The sequence below is a fragment of the Tyto alba genome, unplaced genomic scaffold, assembly GCF_018691265.1.
Source record: "Tyto alba isolate M040663 unplaced genomic scaffold, T.alba_DEE_v4.0 Super-Scaffold_13, whole genome shotgun sequence".
Lineage (NCBI taxonomy): Eukaryota > Metazoa > Chordata > Aves > Strigiformes > Tytonidae > Tyto > Tyto alba.
Window position 1 is genome coordinate 6,665,667 of NW_024881275.1, and position 18,124 is coordinate 6,683,790.

The 18,124-nt window shown below is 38.6% G+C and overlaps 1 protein-coding gene across 2 annotated transcripts in view; it reads left to right on the forward strand.

Moving 5' to 3' along the window:
- HAPLN1 (hyaluronan and proteoglycan link protein 1) overlaps positions 1-18,124 on the forward strand; it is a 64,174-nt gene that overhangs the window by 19,356 nt on the left and 26,694 nt on the right. Inside the window, exons 1-2 of one of the 2 annotated variants that reach the window (XM_032995464.2) lie at positions 13,432-13,567; positions 14,171-14,296. In XM_032995464.2, the coding sequence (XP_032851355.1) occupies positions 14,197-14,296 (100 nt within the window). In that variant the 5' untranslated portion in view covers positions 13,432-13,567; positions 14,171-14,196. Of the gene's footprint in view, positions 1-13,431; positions 13,568-14,170; positions 14,297-18,124 lie in introns of those variants that run through there. The other variant, XM_042787862.1, reaches the window with a different exon arrangement.

Here is an 18,124-nt window from a genome sequence, read left to right on the forward strand (position 1 = left end):
GCACCTTGATTATTGCAAGCAGAAGCCACAGCCCATAAATCAATGTCTGCTCCACCGTAGATCTCCATGGGTGGCAGGGGGGGGGCGCCCTGCTGTCTCACCACAGGATACAGGGGGGTCTCTGCTCCGGCACACCTCCCCCCTCCTTTCTTCCTCCGTTCCCCCACTGACCTTGGTGTTCATGCAGCTGCCCCAACTCCTCCTCACCAGTCCCACTGCCCGTCACCACGTCCCTTCTTAAACACGTTATCGCAGAGGCGCAGCTGATGGGCTCAATTTCCCAAACAGAAGTGGAGCTGACTTGGAGATGGGGGAGCTTCGAGAAGCTTCTCACAGGGGCTGCCCCGATAGCCCCCTCCCCTGCCACCAAAAAACTCCACCACTCACTCAACCCAGAACAGCCGCTGAGAAAGAAATGAAACCAGGTTGACCCTACAATATTGAAACCACTGGGAAGTGAGAGATCCTAGAACGGCATTCCATGCCCTGTGTGCTCTGCAGTTTATGTAGCTTGGGAAATTTCTACAGGTCACTGAGATGAAATCTGGCTTAAGTAGAAGCCAGTATCTCAGTTAGTTTATTTGATAATTTGTGGTCCTAGTTGAAAATATCAACCATAACTTCTAAAAGCAATAAGGAAATAGTAAACCTTTCTAACGCTTGGCACAGATCTCTCATGGTCTGACAATTACTTAAGGTAGGTGATGGTACATGTGATGTGGAGAAAACTTGCAATCATTCCATGGTACAGACTGTGGAGCATCTGAGAAGAAATGAACAGAAACACCAACTTCCCAGGGCAATATGTAGTAGATCCTCCTGTTTTCTTCTTTTCCCTGTGGGGCAATGGGTGCTAGCAGCAACAATCCCTGCCATTAGCACACCAAAGGGAAAACCAATCCACTAGCAGCACTTTGGGGCAGGAGTGCCACTCAAGCAATTTTGGAGTAATTAATTGTTTCCATTGCTTTTCAGTTTTTTACCCCAGGCCACAGTTTTAACACCCCTATTTGCAGCAAATAGAGCTTATTATGGAAATTTTCTTTTTGTCCTCATAAGCATTTTGTCACTCTAGTCTCTGAGACAGGTACTGCTCCTGAAAGTATCAGTGAAGCTTAGTAACTGAAAAAAAAAAAAAAAGCCTGAGGAGGGCTATACTGTGTCAAGGCAAAAGTCAACCTTGCCCCGTGTCCAATGATCACCTGCATTAATTTATTGGGGAAAGGATATATATTCCAAAAAAAGGGCAGGAATAGTGGAGACCTTCTCTGTCTCCTGTTTCGGACATCTTTGTAAGAGATCCCTATCTGTAGCATATGACTGTTCCTAGGATCGCCACCATCCTTCACAGTGTGACAAACCCTGCCTCATAAGCACAGCTTCACTTCAGATGTGAGGATGTGGATTGGGTAACACTGGTTGGAGGGTGTTCAAAGACTTGACAAGTGCTATTCGAGAACTGCGAATTATGTCTGTGAAGTTGAGACAGCCTGCATAATCCTGAGGACATTAAAGCACTAACAAAAGCCTTGCATTTATTCTGGATGACTGTAGAAATGCTGATCCCTGTAATTAACTAGGTTGAGTGACACTTGCAAAAAGTATGTGAATCCTATCTCTTTGCCATTTATTTAAACCGAATATCCTACTTATGTGTTTTTGAAACCACATTAATTTTCAGCCTACCAGAGTTGTGGGTATTCTTGTTAGTGACTCAACAAGGATATGGCCCATCTGGCATAATCCAAATCCACACAATTTTCTTGTTAACTGAGTTTTCCAATTCAGAGATTGTCAAGAACACCTGTTGTTTGGTCTATGGATTTTTTCCTGAAATCTGCACAGGTTTACTTTACCTGAAGGACTGACCAAAAGCCAGCAGATATTGCCGGTAGCCAAATTAAATGTCAGAACTGTTCAATTAATGACAATAATTTTTTTAAAATGTCTTCTCGTTCATGCCATATCTCAACAAATTAAAACCCATGTGTAGACTTTTTTCTCATAATCTCTATCTTTGTATCTATTAAACTCAACTCTGTGATGTCTCTGGATTTCCACACATTCTTTTTCTTAACATATGCTTATATGTTACTTAATTTTGTAGTACAGAATGTAAAAGTTTCCTGGATATAGATTCTTCAGTCATGTCTTCCTTCAACTGAATATATCTGAATCTAAAGTATGATGTACTTCTGTACTTGTGCTAAGTGCACTAAACTGCATTCTCTGCAAGCTGTTTTTCTTATACAACTCTAGAGTTTTGTTTACCATTATATGTTCTGCATTATGATTTTATCAAACAGTTGCAAATTATTCAGTCAATCTTAATTCTATATTCTACATATTCTGAAATTTACTGAAACCACTATATTATTTCCTTAGGAGGAAGTTAAATCAAGATACTGTGTTTGGAGTGTGTTTGTATTCTTTTTCACATTACACCTTTTATTTACAAGTATGTGTTGAAATTCTCTTTTATTTTCTCGTCATGCATCATTCTTCTTATTGGTCCAGAGTGGAAATGGAACTGCCATTTTCCTTTATTTTTACAACATCCTAAATCTCAAAAGCATCACAACTAAAATGCATTGTGGAAAGGTTGCATTGCCCTAGCAGACCTCTGGAGCATAAGAGCTGTCTTCTTCACGTTTTGTACATAATCACTGCAGCAGACAGAGCCAAACCTTCCATGTGACTGAGCATTGCAAAAGCCAGGCCATTAAGCCAGCCACATGTGTCTCCATTTCATTTGTAGATATTTAATGATCTGTATCGGGGACAACAGCATTGTTATGTAAAGCATAGAATCTGCTTAGGAAATTACAGAAGTCAGATACCAAGTCAGAGTATTAAAAGATGCTTTGAGATACCTTTCATAAGAAGTCCCAATGATGAGAAAGGTGCTTTGCTGTCAGTGGTGAGTATTACTGTGCACAGAGCATGTTTGTAGCTGTCTGTGGAGCAATAGGAAGCCCCATCTGAGTATATTGAATCATAGCATTAATAGAAGTAACCAGGAGAGTTTGGGCCTGTCATAAAAGGAAACAAAAAATTTCTACTTGAAATATGAATTGATTAACCTACTCAAATAGAGGACCTTGCCAAAAATTAGGTATACAAGAACAAATGAAAGGTATCTCATGTGTCAATCTAGTCCACTTCTATCCACATTCCCCTTCATCCCAAGCAGTTTTTCATAGAGCAAGCAAGTTCTGATTTAAAACTAACTGTGTTTCTTTCCTCCCTGCTAAAATGTCTTTAGGAAGACCGTGATGCTTTTCTACAGCTTAAAATAATTTAGTTTCCAGTTTACACTTATTTATGCCCCCACTTGTTCTGTTCCTAAATTTTAGCTGAAATATTATTTTTCTTCTCTGGCATTTACTCTGTGATATATTTATAGAAAGCAATTATATCCTTGCTCAGCTCTTTTGCCAGACTAACTAACATAAGCAATTTCGGTCTCCTTTTATAAAGCAGGTTTTTCTTTGCTCTGATTGCCACAACTACCCTTGCCTGCATGTGTTCCATTTTAAATTGCTACCTCCTAATCCCATGGGACTGGAGATGCAGGCAGTACATCTGAAGGTGTTGCCAGTAGCATGGAGCTGGGAAAGAGATTGCCAAATCAAAGGTGATACAAAGTGGTCAGTCTCACCCTGCGATGCTCCCTGGCAGCTCCATCACCAAAACTTCCAGTTTCTATTGCAGCACTCATCTAGGCCTTTGAGCTAACCATCCACTTAATCTGATTCCGCTCCATACAGACAATGTCTTTGACATTTTTTCATCCACAGAATGAATTGGTATGTAACTACTTTCTGTGCCAGCTCATTAATTAAAATGCTCTATGTAACAAGTCTGGTCCTGAGACTGATCCTTGAATTTATCTGGTAATGCTCTATAGGAAAATCTTGGGGTTTAGCACAAGTACAATATCATCTAGCTTTTTTTTCAAATTCTTTGCCTCGTTAGGCTAGTCTCTTCCTTCTCTATCCTAAATAATAATTTCTCACATTGAGTCACAGCAAATGTTTTGATTCTTTACTGGAAACCAAGTAGTGCAATGGGATCAAGTTCTTGTCTAGACACAGAACTAGTCTGGTGTGACCTACCTGTAGCAAACCTTTTCTCATTCACTGACACAACATTTACTGTTCACTTGTCACAAAGAACCATTCCAGGTTCTCAGATGTATTTCTTCAGGACTGTCAGTTTACAGCTTTAGTTTTCAAATTATTATCTTTTCCTCTTGAATCCAATAAATTCTTTTCTTATTTCTTTCTAGTGTTGTTAATTTACTTAGTTCAGAGTGCAGAACTGCAATCGCTATTTGCCAATATCTGTAATTGGTGGCTATACAGAGTCGGGACCTTTGAATAAAGTTTAATTTTTGGCATCTTTCTCAGATCTGACAGACCAAGGATGTCTCTTTTCATTGCTGTAAACCAGCAAATAATATCTTTTTAATAAACAAATGAGTCACTAGCTTTTTGGACTCAAAATAAAAGTAGTTTCCAGACCATAGTTTGAATTTGTGATATTCTCACTTTTATTGGTTGTTTTGTAAACCAAACCAAAACAACAAAATGTATGCATAATACCAAGGTGACACTGTTTAGAAATAAAGCTTGAAAGTGTTGCCTTTATTTAGATAAATTGTGTTACATACATCCACAATCTTAAAAATGTTTATTAATTGTTTTCAATAGAATTTAACTAACAAGAAGTTAACTAGAGTTATATGACTCATGTGGTTTTCCAGTGCTCTCAGGCTTAAGATATTGCAATGAAAAGGTATTTATGAAAAGCAGAGCAAAACTCGGTACAAGTAGACCCCTGCATGTTTGTCTGCGTGTATACATATAGTCAACTATCACATGGTGCTTCAGCATGTGAAAGTGTGTAGTGTTTGTAAGTGGTTCCTTTGTGTATGAGTCCCCCTCTGTTCTTGGATACGGATGCATCTCATTGCAGCAATGTGAGAGCTCCTTGTAACTGTAAATATATTCACTTCCACAACGCCATCTGAGCAGCAGAAAATACTGGTACGCTGTGTCACTGATAGTGAGCTAAGATAACGAAAACTAATCCTCCTCACCAATTCCACAACCCCAAAGGTCCCACATGAAGGGTAGAGAGGAACTCATGTCCCCCAAAGTCTGAACTCATGCCCTAACCTCTAGACCTTCCTCCTCTTTATAATAATTGATCTCAGTAGAAAGTATGTTTTTCCATTGATTGCCAATTAATTAAATTAAAAAACTGTTGAATTGTGCTTTTGCAAGTGATCGCCATATGGCTTTGATCTGGCTGTACCCACAGCTAATTCTTTGAGACTGAGCATCCAAAGAAAAGTTATGTATCATTGCAGTAAGAAGCAGATGTTTGATTAAAACAGTGCTGTTGTAAAATTAAAGTGTTTACCTTCTTAGAAGCAATGATTCAGTGGGGACTTGCACTGGCAATGTATAACAGCAATTTAAAAACTATGCAGAGAATTATATCACTGTTGTTATTTCTTTAGGAAACTGAGTGGCTTGTTAAAGTCATTCTCAATGACATTGAGAGTGCAGACAGTGCAATTCTCAGACCACAAAAAAGTGGGAGGACAGGACTAAGCATTCATGGTTGTCTGGACAAGGAGTCCCGTTCTGTGCTTTGCACCAGGATCCATGCCAAAAATGGTATACTGCTAGTAATTACTTACAGCAGGCTGGCACCAGACTCCTACTCAGTAAGTCTGGCAGTGCATCTGTTCTCTCACATAGTGGGATCCTTCAAGGATGTGAAAACACTCTTAATGTTTTTAATTTTTATTTTTATGTTGCTGGTACAGTCAGTTTAGCTGGGGAAAAAGAATGAGAACTCAAATGAATTAAATGCAGGACAGTCAGAATAGAGATGTTGCACCTCCCTTAGATAAAACAGATATGGATCTGGCCTATTTGCATATCTCAAGGTATTATCATTACATGGATTGACTTTACCATTCCAATAGCTTTCACAATATTTTCTAAGCAAAATGTATAAGACTAAGTTTTAAATTGTGATTAGATCATTTGGCTTGAGTAACTTATCAAAAAGTTTGTATGAGTTTAGAAATCTGCTGTCTACAATAACACAGAATTTCTACATGCAGTATTGGCATGTGATTTTTTCAGACATCTCTTGAATTCATTCCTTTTTGCATTTTTCCAGAAAATAAACTTCCTTTTTTTTTTTTTTTTTGTCTTCCCAGGGGGGTTGTGTTTGAGACTTGGGGTTTTTTGTGTGTGTGATAACAGTTTTTCCATCAAGTTTACACTTGTACTTGGTGGAATCTGGAGAAGATTTAGGTCATGTAAATATGTCTTCTAGGTCTACTTCAAAACATCAGCAGTTTTTAGGTGGCTGAGAGCACAGGAGGACTCTTGGGGGAGACATGGCATGGGTTGTAGGATGGATGAGCAACAGTTCACCACAGAAAATTATGAAATGGGACTGGTATTTAGAAAACTTGTTACTTGTCATCCTGGGTCTTGCGCCTGGCAGAGCTTAATAGCCAGACAACAGTCAGTGAGTGATGCTTTGATGCTCAGTAACCTGAACATTACCAATGGGAACTAACAGTCCTAGAGTCTCCCTATTCAAATGTCCCAATCTAATGATGATTAATTAAATGTCAGAATGTCCACTCACTTGAATAGGCTTTGAGTAAAACTCTTTGCCTTTTCACTGTACATAAAAACCTTCACAATTCTGTCCAACTTCTTCTAAGCAATGGTCAGTGAATTGGACTAAACATTTACTTTAAAGCATGAAATCTAGCACTGCAAGTTACAGAAAGGCAGTTCAAATTCCCAAAGACAGCAATTATAATAATAACTAGTACTATAATCATATTATTTATTATTATAAACAGGTCAAAGGAACAGTTTGTAAGAACCTGTCTAATGTTATATATTAAAATTTTATAGATATTATATTTATATATTATATATATTTTTATGTATCATATATCATTTTAATGATCCAAAGAAGATAGACATCTAGCTTTCATTCATCTTTGGTAGAGGAACAGAGCACTAGAAACTTATTTCATTTATGCCCCTGTAAAAATTCAAGCATCCAAAAGAGAACTGTCAGAACTGGACACATCAATAGTGTGAAGATTAGAGAAGCTGAAAAAACTCTTGCAGAATTTGCCAAAGTAAATGGCCATGTAGAAGTTATTCAGGCAACTGGGAACCACAGCTGCAACTGAGAAAGCACCTGGAAGAAGAGGTGTAGGTAATAGAAGGGGACCTGGGAAGCAGTGAAAGCCTGATGAAAAGCTAGCTTTGTAAATATGACCAAGAGGCAAGAAAAATGAGGGAGAGAGATCAGGTTTTCTTACTGACCTCCAGTGACCTCCAGGCTTGCATGCTCAAGGCTAAAAGAGGCTTTTTGATGAAGAAAATGTCAGAATACAAGCACAATCTGGCTGGAGAGGCAGCTCTTGAGCTGGATTGCAGAAATTCTTTGAAGGTGACTGATATGTGGAGATTGCAATAAGTACTTTCTCTAAAGGGAAGGACTGCAAACAAGTGGATATGCTTTATAAAGCAAAAAGCTGTTACCTTTCTATGGCATTGCACTATGTGTTATCAAAGAACATCCCCTTGCCATATTTCAAAAACATCCAGATTCCTGAACTAAAGGTGTATTCATATACCCCACTGTAAAGAACAAGAAAGAAAACTACTCAAAGCACTGAGTGACCAATATTCCACCAGTGACAGACCTTAACTGCAGGACATTTACCTTATCTCTGTTTGCACTAAACCTACAGTACCACATTTTCTAATTTCTAGTCATAAAGCCAGACCACATGATCTTGGCTATACTCTATGAATAATGTCAAAGTATTGTTACCATTGTTGCCCTGTATATCTGGAATAAATTTCATGTCTAACACAAGGCTGATACTTCAAAGACTGTAAAGATATTTTCTTTCTCCCTGCAAGCAATTTATCAGCATTCTTCCCAGGGAATTAATAGACTCCAGGGGATTCCAAATGTCTTTGAATGGTCATGCTGCTTTTCCACTGAACTGTTCTGCCTATAATTAGGGAACTACTATGACAACCTGTTCTTCAGACATTGACCGTCTGGCACTTTAGATGGCCCCAAGACTCACACAGTCTCAGAAATTTCCAAATTGCCTTAACTAATGAAGTAGCATGGGAGGAGGTCTTGGAAAGCTTGCTCTAAGTCATTCTAATAGAGCATGTAAACATTATCATTCTTATGCCATCGATTGTTCTTTCGTTTTACCGTGTCATCAATAAAATTTCCTCTGTGGGAACAATTTAGCTTGAGGACCAGTCTGCTGAATCTGTCTTGCCTTAATTCCATCAGCCGGGGGGGCTTTTTCACTGAGAAGAACCTGTTGTCTTATCAAAATAAGTTAAAAGTAGAATCAAGACGAGAAGGTGTAAGGGCATATGAGGACAAGAAGTGGATTTTCATTTGATTTTACTAACTGAGGTCTGAAGTCTGTAGCTGGAACTGAGTATTTTACTGTTGTCTTTGGAGAATGGAAGATCTTTGAAGGAGACTGTAAATACTTGTAAGAAGCTAAGTGCCCTTCAAGAGTAAGGCTGGCTTTGCTGTTGCCTACTTTAGATGCCCAATTTTGACATGAGGACATCTGAAAGGAGTGTGTCAATGCTACCAGCATGAGTCAAGGCACACCCTCCTTCTTCAGTCAATAGATGTGTATTTGTTTCTTAAAGTGTTGCTTACAATGCTGAGTGGGAAGCTGTCTCCAGTTAGCCAAAAGAAATGCTAATTACAAGAGGGACTCTGAATCCCCCACTTGTAAGAAGCCCCTGAGTCAGATCTGCACTTCAGGCACCTCTGCCCTTTGATCCTTGACTAAACGAATTTGCATCTGTACCTTGTTTGCAAAACAGCCCCATGTTGACCACTGGCCAAAGAGGTCGTGGGAGATGTGCCCTCCATGTCAGCATGCAAGATTCAAGCCCACAATTCCCACATCTCCAGAGAGGTCACACTGCATATGGAGGAAGTTATTCAAAGACAAAAGTGAATAGACAACAGGCGTCCTAGGTCAACTAAACACACATCTACCTTCCAGTGACCACACTGGCTAGGCATAAACTGACTGTAACAATAGCTTGGACTTTTAAATGGAATGTAAACATTTTACATACAGACACAATAACTTAGGTGTCCACAACCTGGAGCTGAATTCCATCCTTATGGCTTGACTCAGTTGCTTAAACCTAGGTGTTTATACATATATATAAGATATGATCTTTAGGAGACCTGGGCCAGTCATTTGATACCAGAAATCTGTCTAATCAGCTAGATTGACGTATTCTACTGCAATTTCCCAGTTTTAAGAAAATCTTTTGAAGGGAGTATGTATGTACTTGCTAGAATGGTCTTCATTCTATTCTAATGTGTATCAGCAGTGTCAAAGGTTGAGAGACTCTCAGTTACTGCAGCTGATACCATCTCCCTGAAAATACATTAATTTATGTTTCATCAGTAGGTATTTCTCTAGTGCTTAGCACCAATTCTTGGATGAAACCGAGCTCCATGGAGAGGGAGCCTATAGAAGTTTATACTATACAGTACTTTTGTGCATGATAGTCCACAGATTTAGGGGCTATTTCAACCCTAAATTATTGAGACTTATTTTACTGATTCTGTTACCTGTGTTAGATATCATTGATTACCACCTTTACTTGTTGAGTCTCACTGTATTAAATATAGGAAACTCCAGAGAAAGACAGAACCTTTTATGAAGTCCCTTGTGTCTGCCCTCAGAGTTTGGTTTTCTCTCTGTACATGTGCACTGCTATCTCATCTTGTTCCACAGGTATCTGCTTTTGGTCTTCTTTTCTCCTAAACCTTTGCACCATGAAGTTACACAAATGAGAAGATCACATAGTATCTTGTTGCAATGCCCTCTTCTCCGAGGGTCGTGTGGATACCTGGATAGCTGTGAGGGAATCAGTCCCGCAAGATCCAAAGCAGCAGGGATGCTTCCACAAGAGCAGCCAGATTTTGGCATGTATTAGGTAAAATCTAGTTCAAGCACCTATCTTACTAGGATGACAGTGTCAGCAGCTGGATCACAGAAGGTGTTGTATTACCATATGCTCTTGATCCATTGTGAGTTCAGGCTTCCATAGGCCTTTCTTCTCAGGAAAACAAGCATTTGATATAGGACATCATCATGTCTTAATATCAGACAAAAATTAACTCCTGTGAACAAAGGCTTCTAACTACTGTCAGAGACACAATATTGAGCTAGGTGGACCTTTGTCCTCACACAGTGGATGCTCTCCCAGGGGGCCACCCCTATAGCACCCTCCCATGACACCAAAAATCCCCACCACTCACTCAGCCCAGGACATTGTTTTGCAGCTAGAAAGTAGTTGCAGTAGAAAAGAAGAAATATGTTATTTTATTAGAAATAGAGATTGGTATGTAACATTATTTTTCAGTACTCTGTTCTTCAGAGAAATGCTTGTTACTTATGCAGTTGAATTACTTGAAGGCATTCTGCTAATTTTCAGAATATTATATTAAATTACAAGCATTGGTGCTTTGTAGCCTTTAGATTTGCCAGTATTAAGTTAATTATGGCTGGATAAGTGTGACAAAATGGAGATTAACATCAGAATTTCTGTATCTAAGAAGGAACAGTTCTTGAGAATTTAAAGACTGAATATGTAGTTACGTTGGCCACTTCCCTAAGACTTGAGGTCTCCCTTTAAAAACTACTTTTCAACTTCTTTGTGACCCTGTCCAGGGAGATAGCAGATTCATGAACTGCAGTAATTGAAACCAGTGTGAATTTCTTGAGTATGACTAATCATTACCATTTCTTACCGAAAATTCACTTACTCTCAGCCAGGATTTTATTAATTTTAATATGAAAACATCCACACCTATCATTTCTCCCCTGAGGTCTTTCTAGGCTGCTGCAGAAATGGAATCTGACTTCTATTGCTTTGGCTAACGTTGAGGATGTGAATTCCTCTGGCTAATTGCTTTTTGGATAACCTACAAAACACCAAGGGTCAGATTCTTGGCCTGGTAACACTGCTTTGCACTGTTCTGGCTCGATGCCGCAACTCCCATCGTGGGGAATCCCAGGAGGAGAGTGGTATGAGGTTGGGGTATTCCTAACTTTGGATAGACATCCAGCTGCTGCTGTACACGGCAGTAAGAGGGAGCAGCCTTAAAACTGCTCAGACTTAAATGGAGGACTGAAATGTCTCCCAATGCGGTGCTTCTGCCCAGCTAAAGCTTTACTCTCAGTCACCTAAGCAAAGATATGAGATGGATACATTTTCTAAACGTTGACCAGACATTAGCTCCCCTAGGAAACAGGTTTTAAGTTCTTGCTAGTTTTGTGCAGTCTGACAAACACAACTTAGCATTGCAGATGAACATTACCAGAGTCAAAGAGAACACAGATGTGCACACATGTGCTATTAGTGTGTATGCTCTTGCACACACAATGAACGCTTTAGGCAGCCCTTTCAGCCCAGGGTGGTTAGGGAACACCAGAAACCCAGCTGCTGTGAACTTTGCCTATTAACAAAGCTAAAGTACCACCATCTTGAGTATATCCCTCCAAAAAACATGTCAATCTGTAACCATAAGGTTGCTTTTGTGCCATGTCTGTGTCATGTGACATGAAATTGTTCATCTGCATCCAGGAAACTGAGGAAAGGGAAGAGCAGATCTCCAAGTCATTGTAGACCTGCCTCTCATATTTGTGTGATGCTATCACATAAATTCTATAGAGTAACATGATAATCACCTGGAAGTACAGGCAAATATCTCTAAAATGTGTATCCTGCCCCGTCAGTGCACAAGGCTAATCCTGAAATTAGTTGTTCTGACAATCACCATGTACATGGAGGACTTTCCCCCATCATATTAAGGAGACCTTGGCAAGGAAGGGGGGCATGCATGGAGTTCACCATCCATGGAGCCAGAAGGTAAATTTTATTCCACAACATAGCCCCAGTGTCAGTGCACACAGAGTTTGGTGGAAATGGGGATGCTGCCACCCAAAACAGTAGTACTACCTGCCATCTGAGTATGTGGCCATTTCTTATCACTAGTGCCACGGAAAAGAGCAGGTTTTTGGCAAGAGGTAGAGGCAAAGTGTTAATGAGCAGCTAAGGCAACCCCAGAGCAGGTCTGTTGAGGCCCTGTGGCCTTTATCCCCACTCACTGAGTCCAGGAGGTTTTGCATCCAGCATTTACACCTCCAAGCTGCAGATGAAGGTGGGAATACCCACACAAACTTTGCCTTCAAAATCAAAGCTTCTTTGTTAACCAGACTGTTTCTAAATCAGCACCAATCTCCACCACCAGCAAAAAAATGAATGCCAGTTTTTAGTCAACAACTGAAAAAATCCCAAACCCCAAACCTGAAGCATTTCTCACTCTTAGAGGAAATACATTGGGTGCCCGGTCTGGGATTTGTGAGGACAAGAGCAGAGTGATTTTGCGCGAGAGTGCCCTGCTTTCTCAAGCATCCAGGCTGGTGGTCCCATCGTGCAAGGAGGGACACCCGGCTGCAATTGTGTGACCCTCCAGTCAGCCCAGTCTGGGGCTGATGTGCTCTAGAGGGAGCTGCATCTGTCCTTGTTCTCTGGAATGGAGGTCATCAGCCTGCCAAGCTTTCCAGGAAAGAGGGAGTGGCTGGAGAGTCTTGAGTTACTGAGCATAGACCACCTGGAAAATAGTGTGCAGTGAGCGCTTGTCCTACCTCTAGACACTCCACAGTAAGGAGTAAGGGATGCTGAACTGGCTTTGAACTCCCACCCAAATTCGCTTTGAAGAAATGGAAGAGCAGGCAAGTAACGTGCATGTTCTGTTATGAAAAAAATGGCAATAGCATTTCTGCATTTTATTCTGTAACAAAGGTTATTTCCAATTACAATATTTGGATCTAGATTTGAAACACACAGGTGTTTGAGTCTATTTGGGGACAGGGACTCTTTGCAAAGCTTGGACCTTGACCCAGGTTCTGACTGACAGTACCCTGGAACTTTGATATGTTTCTATCTCTCATAGATGAAAAGGGAAAAAAATAAATGTATCTCTGCATTAGGGAGAAAGCGTATTAAGAATGCTGCCACTGTTTGATGATTGGGGAAAAAATCCTAGTCTCTTGAAAGATGAAGTTGGGAAATAACTATCTTTTATTTCAAGAAATCAGGGTCATAAAAATTATAGCTATAAAACACAGCAGCTTGACCCCTCTACATAAAACCTCTTGTGTTTTATGCCTCCTTTTCTATTTCAGGTCTTCATTTGCCTAATTACTACTCAGAGGCTGGCAGAGATTTTCCCTGCAGCGCTCAGCTCTGCTGACTGCAGAGACCCTACCTGGCACACTAAGTTAGTGCGTCAGCATTCTAGGTGGAAATGAATGAAAAATCAATCAGGGCAACTGCAGTGGTAGCATATACAACTCTAACCTACTTTGTGCATGGTTTTGAACATTTCATTCTGTATTTAGGCATCTTTTAAAATGGTAAGTGGATCTGAAATAAACTAGATCTTTCTAGTCAGCCTAGGAAATGTTTTGTCATCTTTACTGCTTAGATCAGGCAAACTTACCACCCTGGCTGCTAAGTTAACTTGCAGTCTTGATTGAAATGCCAAAACCTATTAGAAGATCATTTTCATTTTGAAAATCTATCACCAGCAGATTGCATCATGCAGTGGATACAAATATAGTAATAGCTTTGATTGTTTAAACTGTATTTACAGACAAGATCTGGAGTAGGTCTGGAAAAACAAAACTACACTAGAACGTTTTTTGAAGCACAGGTATTGGTTACATATGGTCTTCCAAGGAGTGTAGTTTATGGATATTTGTGTGTGTGCTTTTATTTTGTCATGTTGTATTTCTGCATAGGCAGAGTTAAATATGAATTGCCAGTTTCATTTAATGAAAGTGCATGATAAATGGTCCAGTCTTCATGCCTAAAAAAAACAGTAGCTCTGGTAACTTTCTCAGCTAAGTGGGTTAAATATGTTATAGATCCCTCATAAGATCATTGCTGTAACAAGTTTTGCAGTGCACAAGGTTTCCAAAAATTCACGACCTTCTTTGTATCTGATGCCCTTACAGTGAAGAAGATTCTTTTGACTATAAAGATGAAGAGTCTACTTTTTCTGGTGCTGATTTCTGTCTGCTGGGCTGAACCTCACCCTGACAACTCAAGTCTGGAGCATGAAAGAATTATTCACATTCAAGGTAAGGAAATACCTGACAAAATACCAGTCTCTTCAGATTGATGAGGGAAACAGAATAATTTGTTTAATGATCCTTAATTTTTTATTTTGCTGCACTGTTTTTAAGTACTATTATTACTAGTGACTAAACATTTTCTTTTCTGATTCTGTTGCATTATTATTACTCCTAATGAAAGTTAAAAAAATTAAACTTGTACGTTTAATAGCACTTAGTCACAACCTTGCAAAGATTGGTAAGTACAGCATGATGTTAAATAAAGAAAAAAGGATGTATCCTAAAGTAATAAGCAACAACAATGGATTGAAATACCTTTAGTTTATTGTGGAATATATTTGATTTTAAGAAGACTGTCATACATAATTCTTCACATTACAGAAATTTATTGCTGTTTATTGTTTAAAAAGGCTCAGCACATCTGAGATCATAATTGGGCAATTTAAACAAGAAAAAAAAAAAAAAAAAGTAGCTTACCCCAAAAGAAATGTGTCTTTCTTCATACCTTTTATTCACACTAAGTATTATACAGGCTTTCGGCATAATCCTGTTTGGTTCATGTTTGAATCCTAGTGTTTATAGCTGTAGCAGGATTTGAGTCTGCAGTACAATGCAGCTGTTTTTTCAGTCCCAGCTTCAGTTGTTGAGGGTCATCTTGCATAAGAAAAAACAGGGGATATATGCAGTAAGGACAGGCAGAACTAACAGGGGTTTTCTTGCTTCCATTTATATGTTTCCTGAGGTTGGCTAAAATTAACCTTGCAAAATTAAGAAATGCAGCATTATTGTTCTCACTCTCTTTAAAGTACGATTCCTTTCTCTCAACAGCTCTCAAATTGCGTTATTTGAGTGTTTGTGTAAATATGAATTACCAAGTTAGGGCAGGTTACTAGGAATGCCTGAACATTTAGAAGTTCACAGGAAAGTCACAGAAGTTAAAGGTGCCCTGTACCTATTAGAATAGGCACTAGGATTGTCAAGGTCAAGTAAGGAATAACAAATAACTGGTTTCACTCTAAGGAAAGTCACAGGATGAAGGTCAAATGAATATGTTATATCAAAATGAAGACACTGTAGTGAGATGATGAGCATTTGTTCCACAGAGTAAATTTCAAATTTTACACTAGTGTCTAATAAACATATAGCTTGCCTTTCCTCGTATAATGCAGTTTCTTATCTCTGAATTTTATTAATCTTTTCAGGAGATTAAATTAGTGGAAATAATTAAAACAAATCAAAATTATTTTTCCTTAATATGTCTATCATAAACTTGCTTAGTCAGCAGTTTCGAGTAGTTTATGTCATGCATGTTGTTTATTACTAGTCCTTCAGCATGTGTACTTTGCAGTCTGCAAGTGCTAAATTGTTCAGAGCTGATAAAAGTTTCGAAATAGACCATTCTCTCTACCCACAAAAACTCACCTGAAACTTAAGAATTTATTCCTTCAAGTAAAGCTGGATGAAGCTTAAAATTGAGCTCTACCATGAACTTTGTATATCAGCTGATTAAGGCTCTGAAATACACAGACCACAAATCAAAATGAATATAACTGCTTGGAACTTGGTATTTTTGCTATTACTTTTTTTCATTCCTCTCTGCATTGTGGAATCCCATCGGGTTTGGGATTCCATTCTGCCTAAACACATGTGGTGATCTACACCTGGAAGCAAGCTGCAAATCAGGGAAGCCTGTGGAATGCATGTTATAGCTTTATATAAAATACAATTTATACTGTATTACAGAGTGTAGCATTCCTCTCCACAGCTGAAATCCAAGAGATATGTAGCAAACTCCTCCTGGATTGAACCTTTGGAATGCCTTGGAATTACAAAAGGTTCAGATAGATGTTCTGTGGTCAAGTAGACAGAGCTGAAAAGGATCTCCTGAGGCAGTAAACTAAACTGCCTTCTATGCAGCTTTCCTTAGATCATGTAAGCTCCTGCAGGTTTACTTTCATTGAAGAAAAAGCTGAGTTTCAAATCTCATTACTGCAAGGTACTTTTGGACCCTATTTTCTGTGATATGAAAAACACTCTTTTAATCCTCCATGTTTATTCACAGCCATTGTGTGGCCTTATGCTTCTCCTAGTGTTGTTCCTTAGCTTCAAATAATATTTTTTCTTCTTTGATGTCCACTTAAAAACATTAATAAGTTAACACCATATCCTTACAGATATCATTTGAGTAAACTTTTTTCAAATTCTTCTCTAAGTGTATTACCTCCAGTTAACTGCTAATGTTAGTAAGTTGACCTCTACACTGGTTCTTGTTTGAATTCATACTTCTTGAACACACTCAGTCAGGATTTTATTGCAGATAAGATTTTAGGCTGGCATTAGTATTTTTGTTTTCCAGCTAACAAGGCTTTATTTTTCAGACCTTGGATCAAATTTGTACTCTTGCAGCCATGCTGCAGTGCTGATTGATAGTTTATTGTGACAGACAATATTTATCAGTCATTATCCCTTGTTATCACTTGCAATTAACACATACAAGGTTTATATCAATCATTTTTCATACTAGGTCTTAAAAATCTAGATTATGCATTCAGTAATAAAAGTTACTTTTTCCACCTTCTTTCCTCAAACATTCTAAATATCCATTCTCCTCCCTTCAATTATGCTTAATATGCCATGTGAAAATTTTATTAATTCAACAGTCACATTTACTTTATAAGGTAAAATCAGTGGAAATATTCAAGGCACTCAAAAATTATACTGAAGATACTTCACTGGCCTTTTTCTAGGCTAATAATTTATGTTTCAGACCAACCAATTGCAGTCTCTGTAACTAGTTCTTAGACACTTAGCAAAGATTCTACCAAAACACCTATTTTCCCCATCCTGTCTAATTTAATATTTTTCCCATATCACTCACTTCCTTGAGCTCCAAGCAATTGATACATCACATTTCCCTGGCCTTATAAATTTATTTTTATTATATAGTTGTTATCAAATTAATCTGACACCCTTTGATAAGTATCTACTGCATTTAATCCATTTTCTAGTGATTTACTCTATTTCTGTTCTTCAACATTTTTTCTTCAGAAATTGTTCTAAGTTCCTGTTTGCTGTTGAGGTCAGACTAATCAGCCTGTTAATCGTTAAATTACTTTCCTTACACATATATTTTACTTTGCTGTTGTCCAGAAAATCATGGTACCATTCTTAAAGTGATAGATGAGCTAATATCTCTCTGCCATCAGTTTGCCAAACCAAATGTCAGTGGTAATGCCAGTTTTTCAGGCTGTGAGGTTTTCTACCCTTTTCCTTGAACAGGCTATATTTTCTGAGTTCAGCTTTCATCTTTATGCTTTCATTTCATGTCAATGTACTCATGTACTTTAAACAACATCATACTTTCAGAACATCAAAATCAATACTATTAAAAAGAGAGAATTTGTTAATATAGCACTTGGGTAATTCCTCTATTGCTTTCCACCTTCATCTGTGTAGTGACTCCATGACTACAAAATGAACCTGTGACAGTTTAAAAGACTTTTTTTTACTGCTACAGTAAGATCTTTTACAGTCCTTCCTGACATGCTTTTGATACGTGCTCCATTTCATCCTCACTATCATTTCTTATTTCTTCACAACCTGCTAAAGCACCAATACAGTGCCACCTCATCATCTTTCATTTGGCCTTCCTAAAGAGCAGCTGCCTATTAATACTGTATTACAGTCTGACCACTATTTCAGCATGCTTCTGACTCCCCTAACAACTCTGTGTCAGGAACCAGAAGATCTAGTTACCTGACTTTGCTGCCCCTCCATTTGTAGAAAAACTCCTGCCATCTCTTGCAGACTCAGCATTTGCTAAACAGAATTAAC